Source organism: Camelus bactrianus, chromosome 27 (assembly GCF_048773025.1).
Source record: "Camelus bactrianus isolate YW-2024 breed Bactrian camel chromosome 27, ASM4877302v1, whole genome shotgun sequence".
NCBI classification, from domain to species: domain Eukaryota; kingdom Metazoa; phylum Chordata; class Mammalia; order Artiodactyla; family Camelidae; genus Camelus; species Camelus bactrianus.
The window spans coordinates 36,803,615-36,824,616 of NC_133565.1; the positions used below are offsets into that span (position 1 = coordinate 36,803,615).

At 59.0% G+C, this 21,002-nt stretch overlaps 1 protein-coding gene across 1 annotated transcript in view; it reads left to right on the forward strand.

Annotated features, from left to right (window-relative positions):
* Positions 1-21,002, forward strand: part of ANP32A (acidic nuclear phosphoprotein 32 family member A) — a 33,814-nt gene that overhangs the window by 7,704 nt on the left and 5,108 nt on the right. The window contains exons 2-3 of the mRNA XM_010955331.3: positions 20,013-20,162; positions 20,362-20,484. Of these exons, the coding sequence (XP_010953633.1) occupies positions 20,013-20,162; positions 20,362-20,484 (273 nt within the window). The remainder of the gene's footprint in view (positions 1-20,012; positions 20,163-20,361; positions 20,485-21,002) is intronic.

A 21,002-nucleotide genomic window follows, 5' to 3' on the forward strand; every position in this document is an offset into this window, starting at 1 on the left:
TGACCCAGACCTTCTCACACTATGAAATCATTATCCTAAATTCTGACCCTGGATGGGATGCCTGCCAGGTTTCCTGGTTATGCCTGTGGCCCTCGGCGTGTTCCTCCCCCCATCTCTCTCCCATCGTATCGTCACACGATGCCCTGTGTCCCTCAGTGTGCCTGGGGTCTCGCACGTTTTCCAGCCTGGAAGAGAGGGCTGTGGGGGCGTGCACTCGACCTCTGCTTCCCCCTAGACTGACCCCATGTGCAGCCTGTCTCCCCCACTTCAGCCGTGGCCCTGGGCAAGCCCTTTCCTCTTGTCTGTAAAATGACAATGCAGTGGTGCCTGGCACACAGTAAGCGCTCAATAAATGTTAGATGGTGTGGTTATTATGGTCTGTTCCGCTGGAGCAGTTGGCATTCACTTAAAAGGAAAAAAGTTTACATTGTCAACAGTCACACTTTATCAAAAAGTAACATTTGTTTCAATGGGGAAAGGGATCAGAAGGTAGAGATGCAGACTGACCGGAAGTTCTTCCCCACCAGCAAGGGTGCTGCGTCTCTGTCCAGCGTGGCTGTGGCATCACCGTGTCCTGGAGCAGGCCCGGCGTGGGTGCCAGGTAGTCTCTGCTGAGGGGGTATCGCAGCCCTCCCTTTCCTGGGCAGCCACTTTCAGCAGCTGCTTCAGACTCTACTCCTCAAACTGCCCACCACAGCCCTTCCCTCCCGCCGGCCACCTTCCCCCGTCCCAGAGGAGGTGGGAGCGCCTGCTTGCCTAGGCTCACTTCCCAGGCCAGAGCTGCCCCGGCCCAGTGGGCCTTTGGGCTTGCCTGCCCTGCCCCTCCCCCGGCACCTGGCTGCTGTCCTTTGGGCCCTTCCCGAGCTTGGGGTGTCTTTCCCAGCTTAAAGTAAATGGGAGACTCGCCTTGATTCTTCTGTCACTCAAGACACTGGCCTTCTCTCTTGTACTTCCTGAATTGTCTCTGACCACCTTCTCCCTCCCCTGCCGTCGCTCACGCCTAGGCCTCCTCAGTCTGGGAACGGCTCCGGATCCCGGCAGCCTCAGTCTTACACGACTCTTCACCTTAATGAGGTTCTTCCTCTCCCTTTCTCCAGGGTTTCTCCCACAGGCCTGGCCACACCGCCCTCTCTGGGGTCCTCTGCCCCTCCTCCCTGCAGCCATGGGGCAGGGGGCTCAGTCAGGCCAGGCCCTGAGCTCTGTCTTCTGGGCTCCTCCCTGCACCACCTTGCCCGTCCTCACCGACAGCTGCAGGTGTGATGTGCTGCCTGGGGTCTGACGTGTCCGTCCCCAGCCTGGCCCCTCGCACCCAGTGTCTCCACCTGAGTGTCCCCGACGTGCCCCACGTTCGGCATGTCCAAAGGGAACCCCTGGCCTCTGTGTCTTCCTCCAGGCCCCCCCCCCCCGCCACACACACACGTGATCTTCTTTCTGCCCATCACAAACTCTGTCAATTCAAAACACCATCCCCACTGCATTCCGGCCCATCTCCCTGCCCACAGCCCCCCGTGGGGCCGTGCTTCAAGCTTCACCCAGAATGAACGTGCGGATATGCAGGTGTAATCCTGTTACCGGGACTTGAGACACACCATTGTCCTTAGGGTAAAGTCCACAGCCATAGTAGGACCACTGAGGCCCTGCGTGCACTGCCTTTCACTCTCCTCTTTCTCCTCACCTCCTTCCCGCCGCGCTGGCCTCGGCCACCAGCGGTCGTGCGCTCAGTCCGCTCTGCGCTGCTGCTGCCCCGTCCCCTCCTGAACGGCCATCGTCTGCACGGTCTCCTTCATCCACCACCCTCCTCAGCTCTAGGTCTGTTCTCCTGTTCTAAAACTCTCATAGAAGGTCCTTCGGAGCGCTTCAGTTTGTAACTAGACATTCCTGCAGGTGAGCGTTTGAGTTAGCATCTCTGTCCCGGGGTCTGGGAGGCTGGACGGTTGAAGGGGCCGGTGTGGGCCGTCGCTGTGTGCCCTCGGCGCTCAGCACTGCACCGGGCACGTGTCGGGCGTTGTAGACCGATGGGTTGCGGGAAGGAGCCCGCGGTCTGGTGAGCCAAGCACGAAGCCACGGTTTGGTGTCCTCAGCTTTCGCCTGGATCGGCACGCGCTCCTGCCTCTGGGTGGCTGACGCACGCTGTCCCGGCCCAGTGTTCTTCACACTCTTCTGGGTTTTATACCCCATGTCAGTGAAAAATTGTACCTGAGCCCCAGTCCCAGTTTGTCTACTTTTTGGTTACAGATTATTCACATACACGCCATAAAATACACACGCTGTAGAACTTCACACAAAGAACTTTTAAAAGGGTAAGTTACAAAATATTAAAAGTCCAGGTATTTTGTTCCTGCACCCCGGTGGGTTGTCTGGGAATGATCCACGTAGGAGAGCACTCCTCCAGTGAACTGCTTATTTTTAATTTGGTTATGAAAGGTCATGCCATGCGAGAAGTGCCTGGGCCTTCTCAAGCTCTCCTCAGCCCTGGTGCTGATGGGTGGGAGTGGAGCGCGTTCGTAACCCTTCTCTGATGAGTAGCCAGGGGTCTGCCTGGGATTCCCAGCGAACCCCGCGCACTGCTGCGTGGCAGCTGGGTGATGCCTAGTGTGCAGACCCCCACCCCCACCCCCCAGGTCGTCCCTTAGGGTCCAGGAAGACCAACCCCCAGGCCGCTCCCGCAGACGCTTGGAAAGGCCAGAAGTGCCAGTGAGAGGGTTCCACCAGCCAGGTTCCAGTGGTCAGGGCAGGGGGAGGCGGCTTTTTCCTCCTTATCCCGCGGCTGGAAAGAAGTCGAAAGCTGGATCTGGGCAGGCTGCACGAGCAGGAGTGGAGGGCCAGAGGGAGACCTGGGGGACGGAGACCCACTGGTGTTTCTGTGTGGGGCACTTCAGCAAAGTTACTCTGGAACTCCGCAGGCAGAAGTGCCCAGAAGGTCTGCGGTGGTGGCTTCTGCTGCCTCCTGCAGAAGGGAAGGGGAGGTGAGTGTGTATGTGTGTGTGCACGCATGTGTGTGCGGGGGTGGCAGGGTGGAGACAAGATCCTGTAACAGTAAAGGGATTGTTTGTAGATTTCTTTGGGGGCCTGCATCCCGGGAGAAACTCATCCCACATAGTGTAACCAGCTTTCACCCGAGCTGTTGGCCTCACCAACGGACCCAAGTGGTGTGGCTGGGGAGGGAGGCTGAGAGGAGCCCACTGGCCTGCGTGCATAGCGTCCAGGTGGACGCAGGGAGTCTTAGGAACGCTCCTGAGTGTCCGCGTTGCCGGTGGACTTTAAGAAAGACGCCGTTGCCAGTTTCTGCAGTAGACGGGGAGGCACACATGACACAGCACACAGGCGGGAGGGAAGGCGTGCGGTCGGGAAGGCAGGTTTCAACCCAGCTGTGTATCAGAACCACCAGGGGAGCATTGTAAGAAATTCCCAGGTTCTTCCCAACTACCGAATCAGCCTCCCCAGGTGGTGCCCGGCCTGTGGGTTTTCAAAACGCTCTGAAGTGCGCGCCGCAGCACGGCGGGGAGCTGCCGCGTGGAGCCAGGGTGCAGGACTTCACGGCGGGCGGGAAGACGTGAGCCAAGTGGACGGGCCGGAGGGAAGGGGAGCAAGGGAAACGGGCGCAGGGCCGGGCCTTGGCCTGGCCTCCACAGCTACTCGCCGCCCTGGCCACACGGACTTCACACGTGCCACACTCCTGCTCATCCTGTTCGGCGTTTCCATTTACTCGTGTCTCGGGATGCTGCTGAAAGCTGGGTGGGATTCATTGAGCAAGACTGGACTTGGCCCATCCTCGATCTCAAAGGAACTGAGAGGCCAGTGGGCATTTGGTAAAAAGGAGGGGACTGTACAGGGCCCTGTGGTCAGGCGTGGTGGGCCGTGCGGGGGCCTTCTGTGTCCCACTGCGGGGGGACAGCCGGCAGGGCACCCTTTGCAGCCTCAGTTGCCCCGTCTGTAAAATGGTGACAGACACTGGTCCCTTCATCCCAGGGGCTGTGGCCAGGACTAGAGCAGTAAGGTTTGTGCCAGGTGTGTGCTGTGGACCGCCCCTGAAGGTTGCTGGACTCTGGCCAGCCCAGCTGGATCGAGCTGTTGGGACGAGAGGGGGATGCGGCCCCGCTGAGGAAGGGCTGTGCTCAGTGTCTGCGCCTGTGTGCAGGGGGAGGACACCTTGCAGGTGCTGTCTTTGCCTACCTCGGACGGGGGCTTCACTGGGAGCAGCTCAAGCAGGAGAAGGCAAGAGGGGCCCCAGGCAAGCAACAGAGCCTCTGGTTTCTCGTTGAGGTGAGGCTGGAGCGACAGCAGCCAAGCCGCCGACACCGCCTCCAGGCCCTTCCCGTCGTGGCTGGGGGCTGGGGCTCTCGGCCTGGCTTGCTCTGTGCCAGGAGGCCCTCCTGCCTCTCAGTGTCCCTCCTGGCTGCAGAACTCTTGGCCGGCGCCTCTCAGGCCGTTATCGCTCATCCAGGCAGCTCCTGAGAGGTCTCCTCCAGGAAGTCTTCCTTGACTCACCAGAAGGAGAGCAAACTGCGCTCATCCCAGGGGATGTCAAGATGCGGAAGTCCCCAGGACTGAAGGTCATGCTGCAGTGTTCCCCTCTCTGCTGCTTCTGGGACCCCCTTTGTGGGGTGTGCACTGTGGCCCCTCTTTCCCTAGGCTCGGTCAGTGACTCTTCCTCTGCCAGAAGGCAGTGGTGAGGGTTTACTGAGCCCAGCCCAGCTCCCCTGCAGCTGGGTGCATCGGAAGGCGCTGTGAGGATGTCACGTGGCCTCCAGTCTCCTGCCTGGCTGTACTGGCGCAGGGAGGGCCAGGAACCGTCGGCACAGTCGCCGGGGCGTTCCTTCCACCGCCGCACGTCTCACCTTCCCCTTGGAGGCTCGTGGTACCCCGGTGCAGCCTGGCGGGGCAGGTGGGGACTCGAGTGAAGCTCCCAGCTCTCTGTCTGGGAGGCCTGGAGACGCCTCCGCAGAGGTTGGCGTGCTGCCTTAATGAGTGGTCCTCTGAGCCCCCATCTAGTCTGCATCTCCGTTGCAGACACGCCTTTGTGTGTCTTGGATAAGTGAGCAGGTGTGTCCGAGTCTGGGGAGGCTTCTCCTAGGGGAGGGCCCACGGCGGGGTTGCGGGGTGGGTAGCTAGAGCAGCAGGTCTGGGAGCAGAGATGGAATGCCCGCCTCTTAAATGCAAGGGGGACTTGGTTCACTTGGCCTCTGTAGACACTCAGGAACCCCCCTCGGTTCTAGCGGCCAGTGTGGTCACTGTTGGGAGTGGCCGCCTAGCACGGTCGGCTGTGGGAGTGGAAAAGCACCTGCGGCTCTGACCCGCGGCCAGAGACTCCAGCGAGGTCTGGATGCTGGTCAGGGGTGCCCGCGGGGCCCGAAGCCAGACGTGTTGACCGCATGCCTCGCTGGCCCCCGGAGGATTGTGACAGCCGCGTCTGTCCCCGATGGTGAGCGGCAGTGGCCAGTGAGTGCCTGATGTTAACCAGAGTTATGGGCGTGGTTTCTGCAGACGGAAAATACTGTGGAGGGTCATTCAGTTTCACAGGTTGATTGCCCGCCACGTGCTGGGTTCTGCTCTGCGCGTTCTAGTTACAGCAGTGAACAGGACAGGACCGCTATGCAGGCTGCCCACACGGGGCTTCCGTTTCATCGAGGGAGACGGTCAGTAAGCCAAGCAGAGGCATGACTGCTGGGGTGAAAGTCCTGTGAATAAAGCTGTGGTCAAGGGGACAGGCGGTCCAGGAGGGCTTCTCTGAGGAGGTGGCATTTGAGCACAGACTCGAGTGCCTGCACTGGACTTCCGGCCCCCATGAGCCAGAGCCTTAGAATGAATGTCTGATCAGGAAGTACCTCTGGATCCTCTTGCTGAGAAGCAAGATGAAGCCCTGAGAGGTTAAGACGTGAATTCATGAGCTGATTAATTGGAAAGGTGACATGATACGAAAGAGTGGCAGACTGTAACTGGCCAGGACTCTCTGCTCTCAACCTCAGGCGTTTCCCCAGGCCAGCTGACCCTCTGCCTCTTCATCCCAGGGTGCCTTTTATTATCCTCTTAAGACTTGCACTTTGAAAGACGTGCACTTCCAAACTGCGTTTATTGCCGACAGTGGGTTTTCTCCTTTCTGGCGAGGTGTGCGGGGAGCCGGGCGCAGGAACACACCTGTACCTGCCAGTCCGCCCGCCAGGCGTGGGCTCGGCACCTGGAGCTGAGGCAGAGACGCGGCCCAGGCTTGGTTCCTCAGCCCCTCACGGCCTATCCCAGTGGGAGCCCCGCTCCGTGCTGTTTCCTGAAATGGCAGGCTCTTGAAGGACGCTGTGGCTGCGTTTTGGGTTCCATGTGGACCTTTCTGGCCCTCCCACCTAGTCTGGGGGCCAGGTGCCTCTGGGTGAGCGAGGGAGACCCTGCCGGAGCCTCCGGTGAAGGGCACTGAGGCGGGACTCAGGCCCCGGGGATTATTTTAGGAGGAGAAGCCCACAGTTAGTCGGGTCACAAGGCCAGCCGTGCCCCGCCTCTCCCGAGGACCAGGATGAGCCTTAGCGGCTGATAGTTTTCATCTAGAACCAGGTGTCTTGCAGGAATGTGAAAGGAGCTTCTGGTGAAGGAAGACTTCATTAATCAGCCTGTGAGGAAACCGGCTTCCCACTGTCATGGGGGCTGGATAATTTGATGCCTCCCCTTCGGCTTTGAGCTTCTAAGTGGAAGGCCCTAGATTTTCACGTTTTTGCTAAATATTGAGAGAAAGGAGTATCTTTTCTGTGAATTTTGTTGGTTTTTAACTGTTGAGTGTCTGTGTGGCAGGCACCAGATCTGTTCTTACTTAACCTCTCCAGAAATGCTACAGAGTGAATGGGACTGTTCCCACTGCGACAGAGGAGGGAACTGAGGCCCAGAAGGCTGGTGGAGGGGCCGTTCAAGGTCACGTAGGACTGAGGAGCAGTGCCGGGTGCAAAGCCAGGGCTTCGGCTCCAGAGCAGCACGGGGAGCCTCCTGCCTTCACCGCAACCTTGTGCCTCCTCCCCGCTGCCTGGGGGCTGCTCAGCATGTGGAAACACGCTAGACCCCTGCCTTCCATTTCTTTCTCCTCTCGCTGTAAAATCTGCTGCATTCGTTCCCCCAGGAGAGTGAAACGGGCGATACCAGAATCTCTGATTTTCGAAAGCGCTCCGTTGCTGAACAGAGCACGCTCTAGAGTGAGCGTAGTCGCCTGGGGCTCGGTCTTCTCCTGCAGGTAATCACGTTGCAGCGCAGGGAGACCCCAGCAAAGCAGCTTTCCGTGGGCCTCTCCAGGCCTCTCTGTGCCGGGGTCTTAGTGAACATGCGTCTGGGTTTATTCTCCGTAATAAACACGTGTCTGTACTTCAAACGCGGAGGCTTCCCCACACAGATGAGAAACAAACGCAGGATACGTCGACGTACGAAAGGGCCTGGAAAGTGGGAGAAGGCCCAGTCGTCCGATACAGGTGGGCTGAGATGTGAGCAGGGGCTTGGGTGCTGCCTCCAGCACCAGCAGTTCATGCCATCTGTCCGTGAGGAGGGTGCTGTTGGCCGGGCGGGGCTGTGCCGTGCGCGCTGCCTGCAACACCCTTGCCACCAGCAAGGCCTCGTCTGGGACAAGAGTTAGGCTCAGCCCTTGATGAGCGCCTGCTCCGAGCCTTGCTTCACGCCGGGTCCTTGGCAAGCATTAGGTTTTGACCCTTTAGAACACCCCAGAGGTGCAGGTGTGGCCACCCGTTACCAGACAGGGAGACAGGCCCCGGAGGTCAGATGGCCTTCAGGGCGCATTTAACTTGCCCCTGTGTGTTGCAGCGGTCCCTTCTGCCTTTCTGTCCCAGACTGGACACTCTGGGGGCAGAAGGCAAGGATGGTTTGTCCTGGAGCCTGGTGCAGGGCCTGGCACGTGGAAGGCGCTGAGTGGCAGTGCTGGCTGGGTGGAGGTGAGGCGGCTGTCCACGGGTGCGGTGGCGAGCCCGTTAGACCGTGGGAGTCCAGGTCTCTGCCGCCCTGCACGTCAGGAGTGCGGTCTGATGCCCACACCTTGGTTAGTTAGCAAGCTGGGTGAAGGCACAGTGACACGTGCGCCAGCCTCTCTACGTCATGACATTATTACAGCAGAAGATTGGAAGTAACCCAGGCACGCATCGCTGAGGGACTGGTTAAGAAAAACGGTGGCGCGTTCACACAAGGGAACACGATGCGAATGGGGAGTGAGGAAGGCTTTGTGCGCTACGTGTCACGCAGACTTCGCGCAGTAAAGGCGAGGCAAAGATCAGGATGCGACTTGCTAATTCGGGCTAAAAGAGAGAAATCAGATTCTGAATTTGCTTGTATATGTTTAAACAAACTCTGGGAGGAACTTTAATGGGCGAGATGGTTAACTGGACAGGAAGGGAGAGAGCATTACTGTGTATCTTACGGTTTTTTGGTTTTGAAACCATGAGATTGGATGTTACTTATTTAAAAAATTAAAAAGAAAAGAATAACAGAAGTGCTTTGACCTGGCTGTTCTGTGTCTCTGGGCTGCAGTGTCCCCATCTGTAGGGGGGCGTCGTCTGGAGCGGCACGTCGTGTAAGTTGTGTGTGTTGTGTGTGCTGTGTCTCTGCTTTCGCGGGCTTTTCCAGGGGCCACTGAACCTGTCCTGGGGTGGTCCGTCGGTGGCCTGGACCCGGATCAGCTCAGGCCGTTTGACAGAGCCTGGGGGACACGGAGCACCGGGGGCCTCTGCAGAGGCGTCAGACACTCCTGTCCCCGTCCTGGGAGGCTGTCCTCTCAGCACCCCATCCCGGTGTGACTCGGGTGGTTCTGCCCCAGCGTGGAGGGTGGCAGTGAAGAGGGGTGTTCAGGAGCACCTGGCAAACTGCTGCGGTTTAACAGGAAGGAAAAACGGCAGAGTGCTTCCCAGGTTATTTTTAATGCCTTTCAGTTCAGCGAACATGTTCTGTGAGCTAAGTGCAGGGCGGTGTGGGGGCTCAGAGCGACGTGACCCTCCTCTCTGCTCCCCGGGGTGCCAAGCTTGGGGTAAGAAACTTGCTTGTGAAACTCCTCCCGGGCCCCTCCGGGACAGCGTGATGGATCGCACCTGGTCCCACGGAGATGCGTGGGGTTGGTAGGGGTTCTCCTCCTGTTTACAGATGAGGAGACTAAGTCTCCGTGAAGCCTTGCCCAAAGCCACGCAGCTCCTGAGCGGTAAAGCCTGGATCAGGCACCGACCAGCGAGACCTCTGCCCTCCTGCTTTCTACCTGGAAGCACTGGGTGAGCGCAGTCCTGATTGGAGCTCCTCTTTCCTCTGAGGAGGGCAAGTGAGACCCCCCCGCTTGCGGTGGAGTCCTGGGCCCTAACCCTCTTGCTGTGGTCCAGACAGCTCTGGCTTCCGCCGCTGCGAAACCCGCCATCCTGCCGCCACTCCGGCTGGTTGTGCCGTCGTGTGTCTGGGTGCGTGTGACCGACAGCGGCCTCCCCCCGTCCTTGTGCCAGTGCCCCTCTCCTCCCTTCTTCCACAAACCCTGTCACCGCCACCCAGCTGTCCCCAGGAGGACCAGGCAGGTCCCCCGTCCAGGGTCTTCACCCTCTTACATTTTACGCTGGGCCACCAACTGCCTGTCTGTAATTCCTGCACCCAGATCTTGGCTCCTGAGCCTCTGGAGAGCACAGAATAAGTGTACTTTTGTTTGCATACGGCTCCCCGCTCAGAGTTGGAGAAAGACAGCCCCCAGGAGTACCCCCCACCCCAGCCTCAACATCACCAGTTCCTCCCGCTGCTCTCCAGGGTCATGGTTTTCCGGCGCCTTCCTCAAGTTCTGCTTCAGGTGTCAGAATTTAATGTTTGGTCCCATCCTGAAGCCCTGACCGAGGACCCTCGATCCACCCCCGTCACTCCTGTCACCCAGCCTGGGATGGCCTTGTCTGTGCTGGCCACCCGGGCAGGGCCTGCTCCGCGAGCCTCCGCTGCAGAGCGAGGCCGCTGGGCCCCTTCCCTTGTGATCCCTGTGCTTCCAGCCCCTCCCTGACTCTTCAGGAATCAGAAAGGTGTTCATTTTTTGTTTTGTCTTTGTTTTTAGCATCTTGAGATTAAAGCAGCTGTAGATCTGTGAAGGGCAGTGAACTCAGCCTGTGCCGGGTTTTAAAACCCAGCAGATGCAGGTGAGGGTCTGTCCCAGGACCCGGGTGAAGCGGGTGGAGCTCGGGAAGGGGGCAGAGCCCACAGAGCCTCTCACTTTGTCTCTGCCTGGGACTGCCTGTGTCCGTCCCCCGGTGTCTGTCCCGTCCCTGTCCGTCCCCGCGGCGGCCCCTCGCTTCACCGTCCTCCCTTGTTCTCACTCCATTGCCCCCCCCCCCCAGCTAGGGGCACATGGCAGCAGCGTTGCTCCCCAGCATTTCTTCACCTCCGTCACCAGCACTCGTGCCACGAGCATTTAACTTTCAGACTGAGGCAAGCTGCACATCTCATTTCTCTAAGGGAGAAGGAGATTAAACTGCTCCTTATGTGTGACCCTTGGCTCATTTGTTTTGTGGTCTTGGACAGAAAAGACTTTCAGCCCCCAGCCTTAGGTTCTTTCGCAGGGTTAGTTCCCCCTCTGCCAGATCAGCGGTTTCCGGTCGGTGCTTGGATGCCCGGGCATCGCCACTGGTGTGTCTGCTCTGCGGCTGTCACTGCAGAGCGGCTGTCAGTTGGGTAGAGGTGGCAGGGAGGGAGGCCAAGGTCGAGGGTTTCTTCCCCGAGGCCACTTAGCCTGTCCGCCCTCCTCTGCCTTCCAGCCCTGCTGGGCTGTGTGGGGAGGCTGGCGGGGGCGGGCGGGGCTCAGGCCTGGGGCTCTTTCTTTAGCAGCTGTGTTCTTTTTCCTCCTGTTTCCTCTTGCTTTGGGGAGCCCCCCAGGGGGACACCGGTGACTTTGGGGTGCCTAAGTTAGGAGATTGCAAGTGGCCCCAGGCTTGGTTCCACGGTGGGCTAGCCCTGCGACCTTGGGCGAATCACTGGGTCGGTTTCCACCCGGCTCCGTCAGTTGCCCTGGGAGCTGGGCTGGATGGAGCAGGTCCCCAGAGGCGGCGACGTTGCGGTCCTGTAGTTCTCTGAAGCACTCCTGTAAAGCCAACTGGAAATTCGGCAGGAGCCCCTCCTAGGGCTGTGGGAAGTGTCTGAGTCTGGACGGCGTGGTGTCCTCCGAGATGGGCTGGGCAGAGGCTGTGAACTGCCGGCTCGTGATCTCCGCATGGTGAAGCCGAGCAAATGAATTCACTTCTGCTTTGCGGACCATTCTTCCCCTTGGTCGACGGGGGGGGGGGGGGGGGGGGGGCTGGCTGTCGCCGTTCACACCCACTGCAGAGACCCTGGGCTGACTCGGGACTCCACTGGGATTTCCATAAGTGGTCCCAGCCCAGCTGGGTTTAAATCCCAGAAATTGATTTCAGGAGCCCAGATCAGCCATATCAGGCAGCTGGCCCGGGGGGCCCTGGAAGCCAGTTTTGTACCTTTTTGTTTATTTGTCCGAGAATGGAGTTAGTGGGGTGCTTTGCTTCCGAAAGCAAATAAGGGGTCAGAGCCATTGCCTTCCCCTGCTCCATCCTTTCCTCTAGCTTGAGTGACCTGGTCCAGCTTGACCACTTAGCCAGCCCCTCTGGGCAGGGCACGGAAGTGGAGAGAGGGCACTGAGACCTCAGACCTTAGCAAGGCTGTGTTTGGAGGAGAGACCACAGGAAGAAAGGCTGCCAGGGGTCCCGCGGCCAAGCCGGGGGACGGGGAGATTTCCCTGGGGCGGGGTAGGACGAGTGGGGTCCCAGTTGTCTGTGGATTCAAAAAGATGACGCCTGGGAAAGGGCTTCGTAAACCGTAAGAAGTGCAGATGGTGTCACGTGTTTGCTGCGAGTCAGGGAGGCTGGCAGAGGGGTGAGGCAGGGCAGACTTGACAAGAGAGCATAGGGTTTTAGTCAGAGAGCATTGATGGGTGGGGGGTGCTGGGAATCCCTTCTGGATTTGCATTTGATTTGTCTGGATTCGTCCACAGGGAGTGACCCGATCAAAGCAGCATTTTAGGAAGGTTGCCCAGGGGGAACGCCGTCTGCTCCCCAGGCCTTCCTCTTCAGTGTCCTCGGGGCTCTCCTCCTGTGTGAGGCCGGAGCTGTGGCTCCTGGATCACTGTGGATGGTGTGGGTTTTTATGGACCACAGGAAAGGAGAGTGGGCAGTAGGACCCCAGGAGCTGAGGCGCCTGCTCCCCACTGTCCAGTGAGGTGGCAGGCAGCCGACGGGGTGGTGTCAGGCTCCCACATTTGGACCCCAGCACCTTGAGCCCTGGGGGCTGTCACTGTGATCCTGTGTGTTTTGAGAGACATGATTGATTTTCGCTTTTCAGTAATTATCTGGGATAATTGCCCAGTGTCCCTGATCTCCTTCCTGGCGTCCCTCAACGGTGGATCCTGGGCTCCTCTGGCCTGTGGAATCTCCCACCTTCTTCTGGGGAACAGTGACTTGAGTTTGGAGGTGGAGTGGGACGAAAAGTGGGTGGGCCCACAGAACTTTGGAACTGGAAGGGATCTCAGGTCTGTGCTCAGGCTCCATTATCCGGATGAGGGGCCTGGAGAAGACTACAGTGACTCCCCCAGGGCACACAGCAAGTTGGTGGCAGCGTGGGCCCCACAGTCCGGGTCATCAGACAGCCTGGCAAGCGTCCTTTGCTCCACACCTCCGCGCTTCTTGTATCCTTTCCTTCTCCCGGTCACCACTCAACACGACCTGTTGGGACCCTGCTTCCACCTCCTGCTTCTTCAGTTTCTGGTACCCACTGAAGGTAGGAAGGGACAACCATTTAGAAGGTGTAGCCTGCTAGATTTTCTGTTGATCATGTCATTCACCAATTCCAGAACCCTCAGCTCTCCCTGACCTCAGTGCACCCCACTCCTCTACTTTCCCCCCAGCAGCCTTCTGGGAATCCTGCTTTTAAATCCTGCAGAGCTAGGGCAGGGCAATCAGGGAAGGCTTCCTGCAGGAGGTGGAACTGACAAGTCCTTGAACTGGAATGGAATCTAGACTGGCCAGGAGGGAGGAATGAAGTTTAAGGGAAAGAAAGCAAAGGTATAATGTTAGGGAAAGGCCCCAGCTCCACCAGGGTTCATAGCGAAACAGGCCCATCTGACAAGCCCAAAGCCCAGGTCTGTTTATCTGGCCGGAGGAGGCATCTGCAGTGGAACCAGCTCCTCTGTCTTGGCAAGGCAGAAACTGAGTCCTCCCTGTGCCTGTGGGGGGAGGTAGGAAGCAGGTTCCAGGCGGCCAGGGAGCCAGTCACAGGGTTATGTTAATGCGGGGCCTCCCCCAGCCGGCGCTTAGCCTATTACCCCGGCCCTGCCTACCGACAGCTTAATTACCGCTGCAGCGAGCCAGCCCGCCTTGCCTGGTTCCCTAAAATAATAAGGATGGCGTCACTGCCTTCCTGCGGCCATGTGCTCTCGCCTGCGCCTCCAGAGCTCTGTTGTGGGGTGCAGACAAAATCCAGGCACTCAGATGCTTTTTTCTTAAGAGAGATTTATTTTTTTTATTTTAAAGGAAGGTGGGACCCTGCCCCTGAGTTAAGATTTTAAAAGGTCTTTAAGAGATACAGAGACCTGAGTCTTAGCTACCATTGAGGCTGCAGAATAACTGCCTGTTAGTAGAAATGGGAAAGCTACGTGCTTGATTCCACGGCCTTCCCCCGGGGGCTGACGTCTGATCAGCGGTGCGGTGCGGGGCGGGGCGGCAGAGGAGATCCCCCGGCTCAGGGTTCCTGCGCTCTAGGCAGGATCCGGACCTTGCTCCTTCCTCTAGAAGAGGGCAGAACTAAACCAGCATTTTGCAAACTGTGGCTCACATTGGAAAAACAGTGTTTTTAATACAATAGAAGAGTAGCTGTAAGAGGCAGAGTTTTGTCTTGGTGTGCGTGCCCCCCCTACACACACACGTGCGTGCCGAGCCGCGGTGGGGATGCCTTCTCACTGTGGGTTGTAGTCAGCAAGCCACTGACCTAGACGGTCCCAGGGCCTCTGTCGACTTTGAAACGTCCACCTTTTCCCCCAGAGCCTGACTGATTTTTGCAGGTGCCACACTGACTTATAAGCAAAACTAGAGATTTTATGGTTAAAAGGACCAAATCGCAAGCCTCTGTCACTCCTGTCGAACGTCTCTGGGAAGGACCCATGTCCTGTCCGCCTGGGCATCTCAGACAGTGTGGCCTTCGAGCTCGAAATGGGATCTGCAACAGGGGATGGCCCATTTAAAAGCTGACCTATTTAAAATCCACGAGCACCAAAAACACACGGGTCGATCTGGTTTAAGTCTTCTGTTGCAAGGCTGGGGTCTGAAAACTAACTTGGTCAGGGACTGACAAGGTTGAAACCAAAACTACAAATATTTACTGCTTTCTTATTCAGTGAAAGAAAGAAAATGAAGCTTCGAGGTTAGTGGGAAAAACTAAACCAAACAAGGTATAGGTATAAAATTCCACGGGCCGTGTTCTCGGCACACCGTCTCGCTGTCCAGAGTGTGGAGAGGCCTCCGTTCCATGAAGAAGCCTTGCGGACAGTGGAGGTGACCCAGCTGCTGGCCTGCCCGGGTTCCCGCTCCTGTGCCCTTTCTGTAGACCCCACAGTGAAGGTGGCTGTGGACCAAGGTGAAGGTGGGTCCAAGCAGGCGACGGGCACTGTTGTCGGAGGAAACAGAGAGAGAGTGGGGTGAGCTTTTGCCAAGCGGGGAACTGGCCTGGAGCCAGGTCCATCCGACTCCAGAGCCTCCCCTGTGCACTCTGCTCGCCCCTCAGAGAGTGGAAAGGTGGAGAGCAGTCCTCTCGAGCTCCCTTCTTCCTGGTTCTGGCCTTCCCGGGGCTCAGCTCCAGGCCCGGGCTGTCTTTTGACATCAGGACCAGCTTTGTGGGCGTGTGGCCTGTGCACGCACGCAGGCCCCACCCTTAGGGGGCCCTCCCAGCCCTTGGCCTTGAGGCGCTGCCGTCAGTGTCCTGAAATCGTGGGCAATTCTGAAGCGCGGGCTGTCACATTTTCATTGTGCAGTGGGCCCTGCAGACTCTCACCAGTTGTGGCTCTGCTTGGGTGCACCCCTTTGTTGGTCTCTCCGGGTCCCCCTCGTCTGCCTTGAGTGTGCTGTCCTCCTGGGTGGAGGCGTGTGAAGAACGCGCCCTGTCCCAGCCTCGGGCCTGCGACCTGGCACGCTGACCGCAGCTGCTCACCAGCGTCTGTCTCCTCCGCCCACCACCGCATCTGCTACTGGCAGGCCCGACTGTGGCTCACCGTCGCCTCTGTGTCCCCTCAGCTGCTCGGATGGACAGTGTCACGGGAGCACCCTGTGTAGAGAGAGGTTTTCTTTTGGGCAAGAGACCTGTGTGCCAAGCACTGCGTCAGGTCAAGAGGAGGGTGCACAGCTGACCTGCCTCCTGGGGGCAGTGCTCATGTGGGGGCACAGCACACTCCAGCAGGCATGGTTGTGACTGTTCATAAGAGCGAGGGCTCGTTCAGCCAGTATTGGACCAGCCACCCCGTAAGTTCCATGATGGTTTGTCTCCCTCTATGCCTGGCACCGAGTGTTGCGCTGGCACGGTAAACAGGTCATTTGTTAAGCACCCTGCTCCCCGCTAGGCTGATTACGGGGGACGAGGACAGTCCGTGACCTCTAGGAGGATCGCATGCTTAATACACGATTAAATGATTCGTGCAGCAGCTGCCCTCGACGCCCCGGGATGCTCAGAGCTGGGTGCGGAAGGCTTCCTGGGGAGGGGGCTTGAAGTAGGTCCCTAGGCAGGGGTGGGGGCGATGAGACTGGAGGGAGTGGGGGGAGGCTGAGAGTGGAGGGCCTCCTCAGGTCAGTTTTGGACCTTGAATTTTTTCCCAGAGGCGGAGGGGAGCCAGGAACGTTTTCTAGGCCAGAGCTTGCTTTATAGGTTAAACGGATGTGTCATCCCCTTTCTGCGAGGCAAGGCCTGCGACCTGGGATGGAGCGGGGTCACCCAGCCAGCTGGCCTTGGCCTTCCCAGGAGGCCAGCATCCCCGCTGCCACAGAAACCCCATTTGGAAGCAGAGGCGGACTTAGAGTGACTTGGATGACCGTGACCGGGACTGCAGTCTGGGAATAGAGAGGAATGGTCTAAGGTGAAGGATCTGTAAAGACAAGATTTCACAGTTTGGAAACAAGCACCGGGTTGTTCTTAGCGTAGTAATGTGTTTGTGTTTGTCACGACGGCTCAGCCCCCCTTGGTGAGAAGTGACGGCTGCGATCTTGCTTTGGGGACAAGGTTTCAGGAAGCGCAGGAGCCGGGCAGTCGAATTTCTTGGGAACCTTGAGCACCTCCCACCAACATCTCTTGGCGGCTGAGTGTGCGTGAGAGCGCAGACACCTCTCGGCTGTTAGCCCTTGCGGAGTGTGGCGTGGGGTCCTGTGCAGGCCTGTGCATGGCGTGTTTGAAAAGCTCTCAACACAAGCAGAGTGATGCCAGTCAGTGGACCGGAGGGTCACCGCAGTTGGATATTTTTAAACGGCCAGTGGGACTGGGGTGGAGTCTAAACCCAAAGTACAAATTTTCAGTTTAATTTTAACTTTGCACTTAGCTCACACCCAGGATTTGGCAAGGGGAAATGGGCCTTACTTTTTTTTTTTACTTTTTTAAGCAGAACACGCCCTGGATGTAAAAGGGAAGGGTTTGGAGCACAGGCCACCAAGTAGAGACGGGAGGAGGGAGCGTGTGGGAATCAGGCCACTTTAAGGGAGGTTGGGGCGAGTGGACGTTTTAAAACACAGGAGCCTGCCCTGTGGTGGGAGAGAGCGTGGCCACCCTGCGGGCAGGCAGGTGGTTGGGGTGGGCAGAACGCCTGCCACAGGTCAGCTCTTTGGCTAGAGGTCTTGTTTTCTCCTGTTGGTGCAGTTCAGACACTTCACACACTGCCCGCCTGCACCGCCAGTGACACAGCGCCCCACAGAGCCCCACAGAGCAGCGGTGGGTTCCCCCAGTGTGGTTTAGGCTTTCTGGTGGTATCACCTCAGGGTGTGAGCCTCGAGGACCCCCCACCTTTGATCTCTCCCCAGACTGTGCTGAAGCCCCGCCAGGAAGGAAATGCAGAAACCATGGGGATTCCGGAGGCCCCACAGACCTGGAACAGCCACCTGGCCTGCCAGACACCACAGGCTTTCCTGCCCAAGTGATGGGAAGTGGCCTCTTACCCCTTGGCGAGGAGTGGGGTCTCAGCCCCCCCGCCCCTGCCCGCTTCTTATCCTCACTCCCTGGCTGCAGCCTCATCTGAGTGAGCGCTGGGTTAGGTCTTGTGCTTTGGTTACAGAGGAAGTGTAACCAGGGCGGGGACTGCCGGGCATGGCCCCCACCTGGCCAGCGGGGCTGCAGGCGGGGAGCAGGTGCAGGCCAGGATCAAGCTGGGGAGTCTGCAGAGCCTGCGCCCTGCACTGGGAGCAGCAGGGAAACCCTCCTGTCTGGCAGCAACGCTGACCACCTGGGTCCGTTAGACCCCTTCCTGTGCCCATTCCTGGGACTTTGAGGCTCGACGGTTCTGATGTGCCTGTGAAGCGGGTGATTGTGAGAATGGAGTGAGACGGTGCCCTGGAAGAGCGTGCCTGCCAAGGGCTCAGGAAAGACGTCATGGTTATTATTCATAAAAGCACTCGCAGCGGTGCCTTGAGAGTTGTCCCCGCCAGGAATGGGCACGAGCGTGGGGTGGTGCTGGGATCTGGGGCTGGAACCTTGTGTCTGTCGGTAGAAGTCCCAGGCAGCGTTGTGTCTCTCCGGGAAAGAGGCCGACTTCTGGGAGGAATTCCCTTGACTCCGCAGCACCGTCTCCACTCTGTGTGCACACACACACGCACACCCGTCACTGAGGACTTCCCGGCTGATGGCCGGAAGAGAAGCCCTTGACCCGTGTAGAGACCACGTCTGAAATCTGAGGGTGGACTGGAAACCCTTCTCATGTTTGTCTGTCTTCGGTGGGGCTTAAAGAGTTCCCAGGGCCTTTCAAGGAAAGAGTAACCAGAGAGGCCTGCGCCCTGGACTGCAGCGTCAGCTGCACACGGAAGGCTGGTTCTCCTCCCCCAGCACAGCTGACCTCACTCCCCTTGCTCTGCTCCCCTAAGGCCGGGCTTCCTGGCTCTACACCGATTTCCTGCCCTAGGGCAGAAGGCCTCACGGGGTTTATTCCCAGGCGGTGTTGCCAGAGACCTTGAGAAGGTGGCTTGACCTGGGCATCTGGCGTTCCCTGGGGACTGAGAGTGGGAAAGGAATGGATTTACTCCGTCCCGGATCCAGGGGCAAGGTGGGCTGAGCGGGCTGCCTCTGTCCACTGGGGAGAAGGAAGCAGGGCAGCTAGGGGGTGCTGTGGCCCAGACGTGCCCCAGTGTCCCTGGTCTGTCCACTAGCAGGGGTGGACTGAGGGAGCTCGTGGCATGCCTGCTATGGCCCCTGTTCCCCGATGTTGGCGCTTGGACCAGCGACGCCCAAGTGGGAGGCCCACCATGGCGGGCGGTCATCCTGGGCCCCGCAGGAAGAAGTTCGGCAGATCAGCCGGCTCAGAGGTGGGGAGCAGCCCTGGACAGTGACTGGCTGGCAAGCTCGCTTGCTTATCCAGAGGAGAAGAGGCTACGAGGGGCAAGAACGACCCATCAGACAGTGCGGACTGCAGCTGAGGACGGGCCTGTACCATGGGACCCCCAGGAGAGGAGTCCGAACCTGTGGGGAGCAGTCCCAGGGAGGCCTCATAGCCAGGGGACGTCAACGCGTGTTTCCTGGAGGCTGCAGGGAGTGGGCAGGTGGGGGTGCTGTGTCCAGTACCAGGTGCAGCCAGGAGAGGTCCCCTCCAAGGTGCCCGGTGGTCCCGGGAGGCCAGGGAGCAGCCCGTGGCAGCTCGGGGACAGGCGGGGGTGACACTGGGCATCTGCCCGCGGGGCCCGGCACCCTGGCCTCCTTCCCTGACCCTCCTAGGTTGTCTCAGGCCTGAGGCCTGACTGCTCCTCCTCGGCCTGTGTCCCTGCCGTCTGTGCCCAAGCGTGGACTCTCCCGTGGCCAGGTCTGCCTTCCAGCAGCCCAGTGAGGCGTAGCTCTTTATCAGTTCTTTCTACCTCATTAGAAATAACTTAGGGGCCAAAGTTTGGGTAAGAAGGGAAGAGCAGACAATCTGCTAACTCTTAACAGGGCCACCCCCTTCCGGGAGGTGGAGGGGGCAGTAGGCGGGGACACGGGTGTCTCCGAAGACCAGCTTCTGTTTTGTGCTCCCCTCGGCGTTTCTGGAGGGTCCACCCCAGGGTAGTGGCTGTCCTTCCCTAAGTCTAGAGCTGCGGTGTTCGATGTGGTAGCTTGTATGTGCGTCTGTACACTTTTACTAATTAAAACTAAATAAGATTTAAAACTTCGTCTCACCTCACAGCCACACGTGGCCAGTGGCCCCTCTCTCGGACGTGCTGGGGGTTTCTGTCGTCCCAGGGAGGCTGGTGGACAGCGCTGGTCTGGGGAGGGGGAGGGGAGGGGGGAGGGGTCCCTGGTCCGCTGCCCTTGCTGTGGGGTGGGCCAGGCTGGGGACCAGGAGGTGGCTGCCAGGTCCCTGGGCCGGCCCCGACCGGTGGGGGAGCCAGTGAGAGCAGACATTCAGGTGTGTCCCCATCTGCATGCAGAGGGCCACAGGCACAGAGGGAGGAGGACCAGTAGCTGGCCTAGGGACGATGGTCAGGCTGGGGCCGGGGTGGGCACTGGGGTGATGGGCTCTGAGGGTCTGGCATGGGGGGCCCAGAGGCTGCCTGACCACACGTGGCTGCTGCCAGCGGGGAGCTGGGAGCTTAGATGCTTTGTTTCGTGATGGAGTTTGGAAAGCGGTGGCTGCGGGGTGGGAAGGAGACCCCAGCCTTGCCGACGGCAGCGGGGCTGGTCCGGCTTGTCTCCTCCAGTCCTGCCGAAGCTCTTGTCCCCAGTGGCGCCCTGGCTCCGCCAGCCCCGCCCCGGCCGCGGGCAGCCGGAGGACGCGCCCCTGGGTCCGCGCCCTGCCCTCCACCTGCCCCAGTTCACGCTGCCCTTCCCTCCAGGTGAAGGAGCTCGTCCTGGACAACTGTCGGTCGAACGACGGCAAAATCGAAGGCCTCACAGATGAGTTTGAAGAGCTGCAGTTCTTGAGCACAATCAACGTAGGCCTCACTTCAGTCGCAAACTTACCAAAGTTAAACAAACTTAAGAAGGTAAACAGCGGAGCGCGCGTGCGGGAGGCAGGGTGGGGGACGGGGGTCATTTCCTCGTGTCAAGGGAGCCGATTGGAGGCAAGGCTGCGTGAGCCCCGCGCTCCCTTCCTGGCCCGTCTGCTGGGAGCCGGGCGGCCAGGGCCCAGGAGAGCCTTCGTTTTAAGAGCCGCTCCTGCCTTTTCTCTCCCTGCCTTGTTAGCTTGAACTAAGCGATAACAGAATCTCAGGGGGCCTGGAAATATTGGCAGAAAAGTGTCCGAACCTCACGCATCTAAATTTAAGTGGCAACAAAATTAAAGACCTCAGCACAATAGAGCCACTGGTGAGTCACTGGGGTCCTCCCCTCTCCACGGGCGGGAGGGACTGGGACCGGGAACCCTGCTTCTACGTGTGGAGGACTTCTGGTTTTTAATCTTCCTTTCTTTGACTTTCTGCGCTGAGACACTTCTGCTTCGTCCGTAGAGAACCTGAGGCCTTGAGAACTAGAGCTTGGCCAGGGTCACACAGTCTGAGTGGGCAGCAGGTGGGGGGAGTGGTGGGACCTGAGGTTTGATTTCTGGCCTGTCCTTTTCCTGTTAGAATTTCTGCTCCACTTTGACAGCCTGAGCTGTCGTTTCTTTAGGCTGAGACCGTGGCTTGTGCCCTTCACGAGGGAGGGAGGAGCCGTCCAGGAATTAGGGGACCCTGGAGGTGACCGCCGGTTTTCTCCTCGGGTCCCTGGACAGAGGCGGGCACAGAGCTCTTGGCTCGCGCACCGGGAGCCCCGGCTTCCTTTCAAGCCCGTCTGTTAGGGCAGAAGCCAAAACTGTTGTGTGGACGTGTCGGCGCTGGGCGACGCTC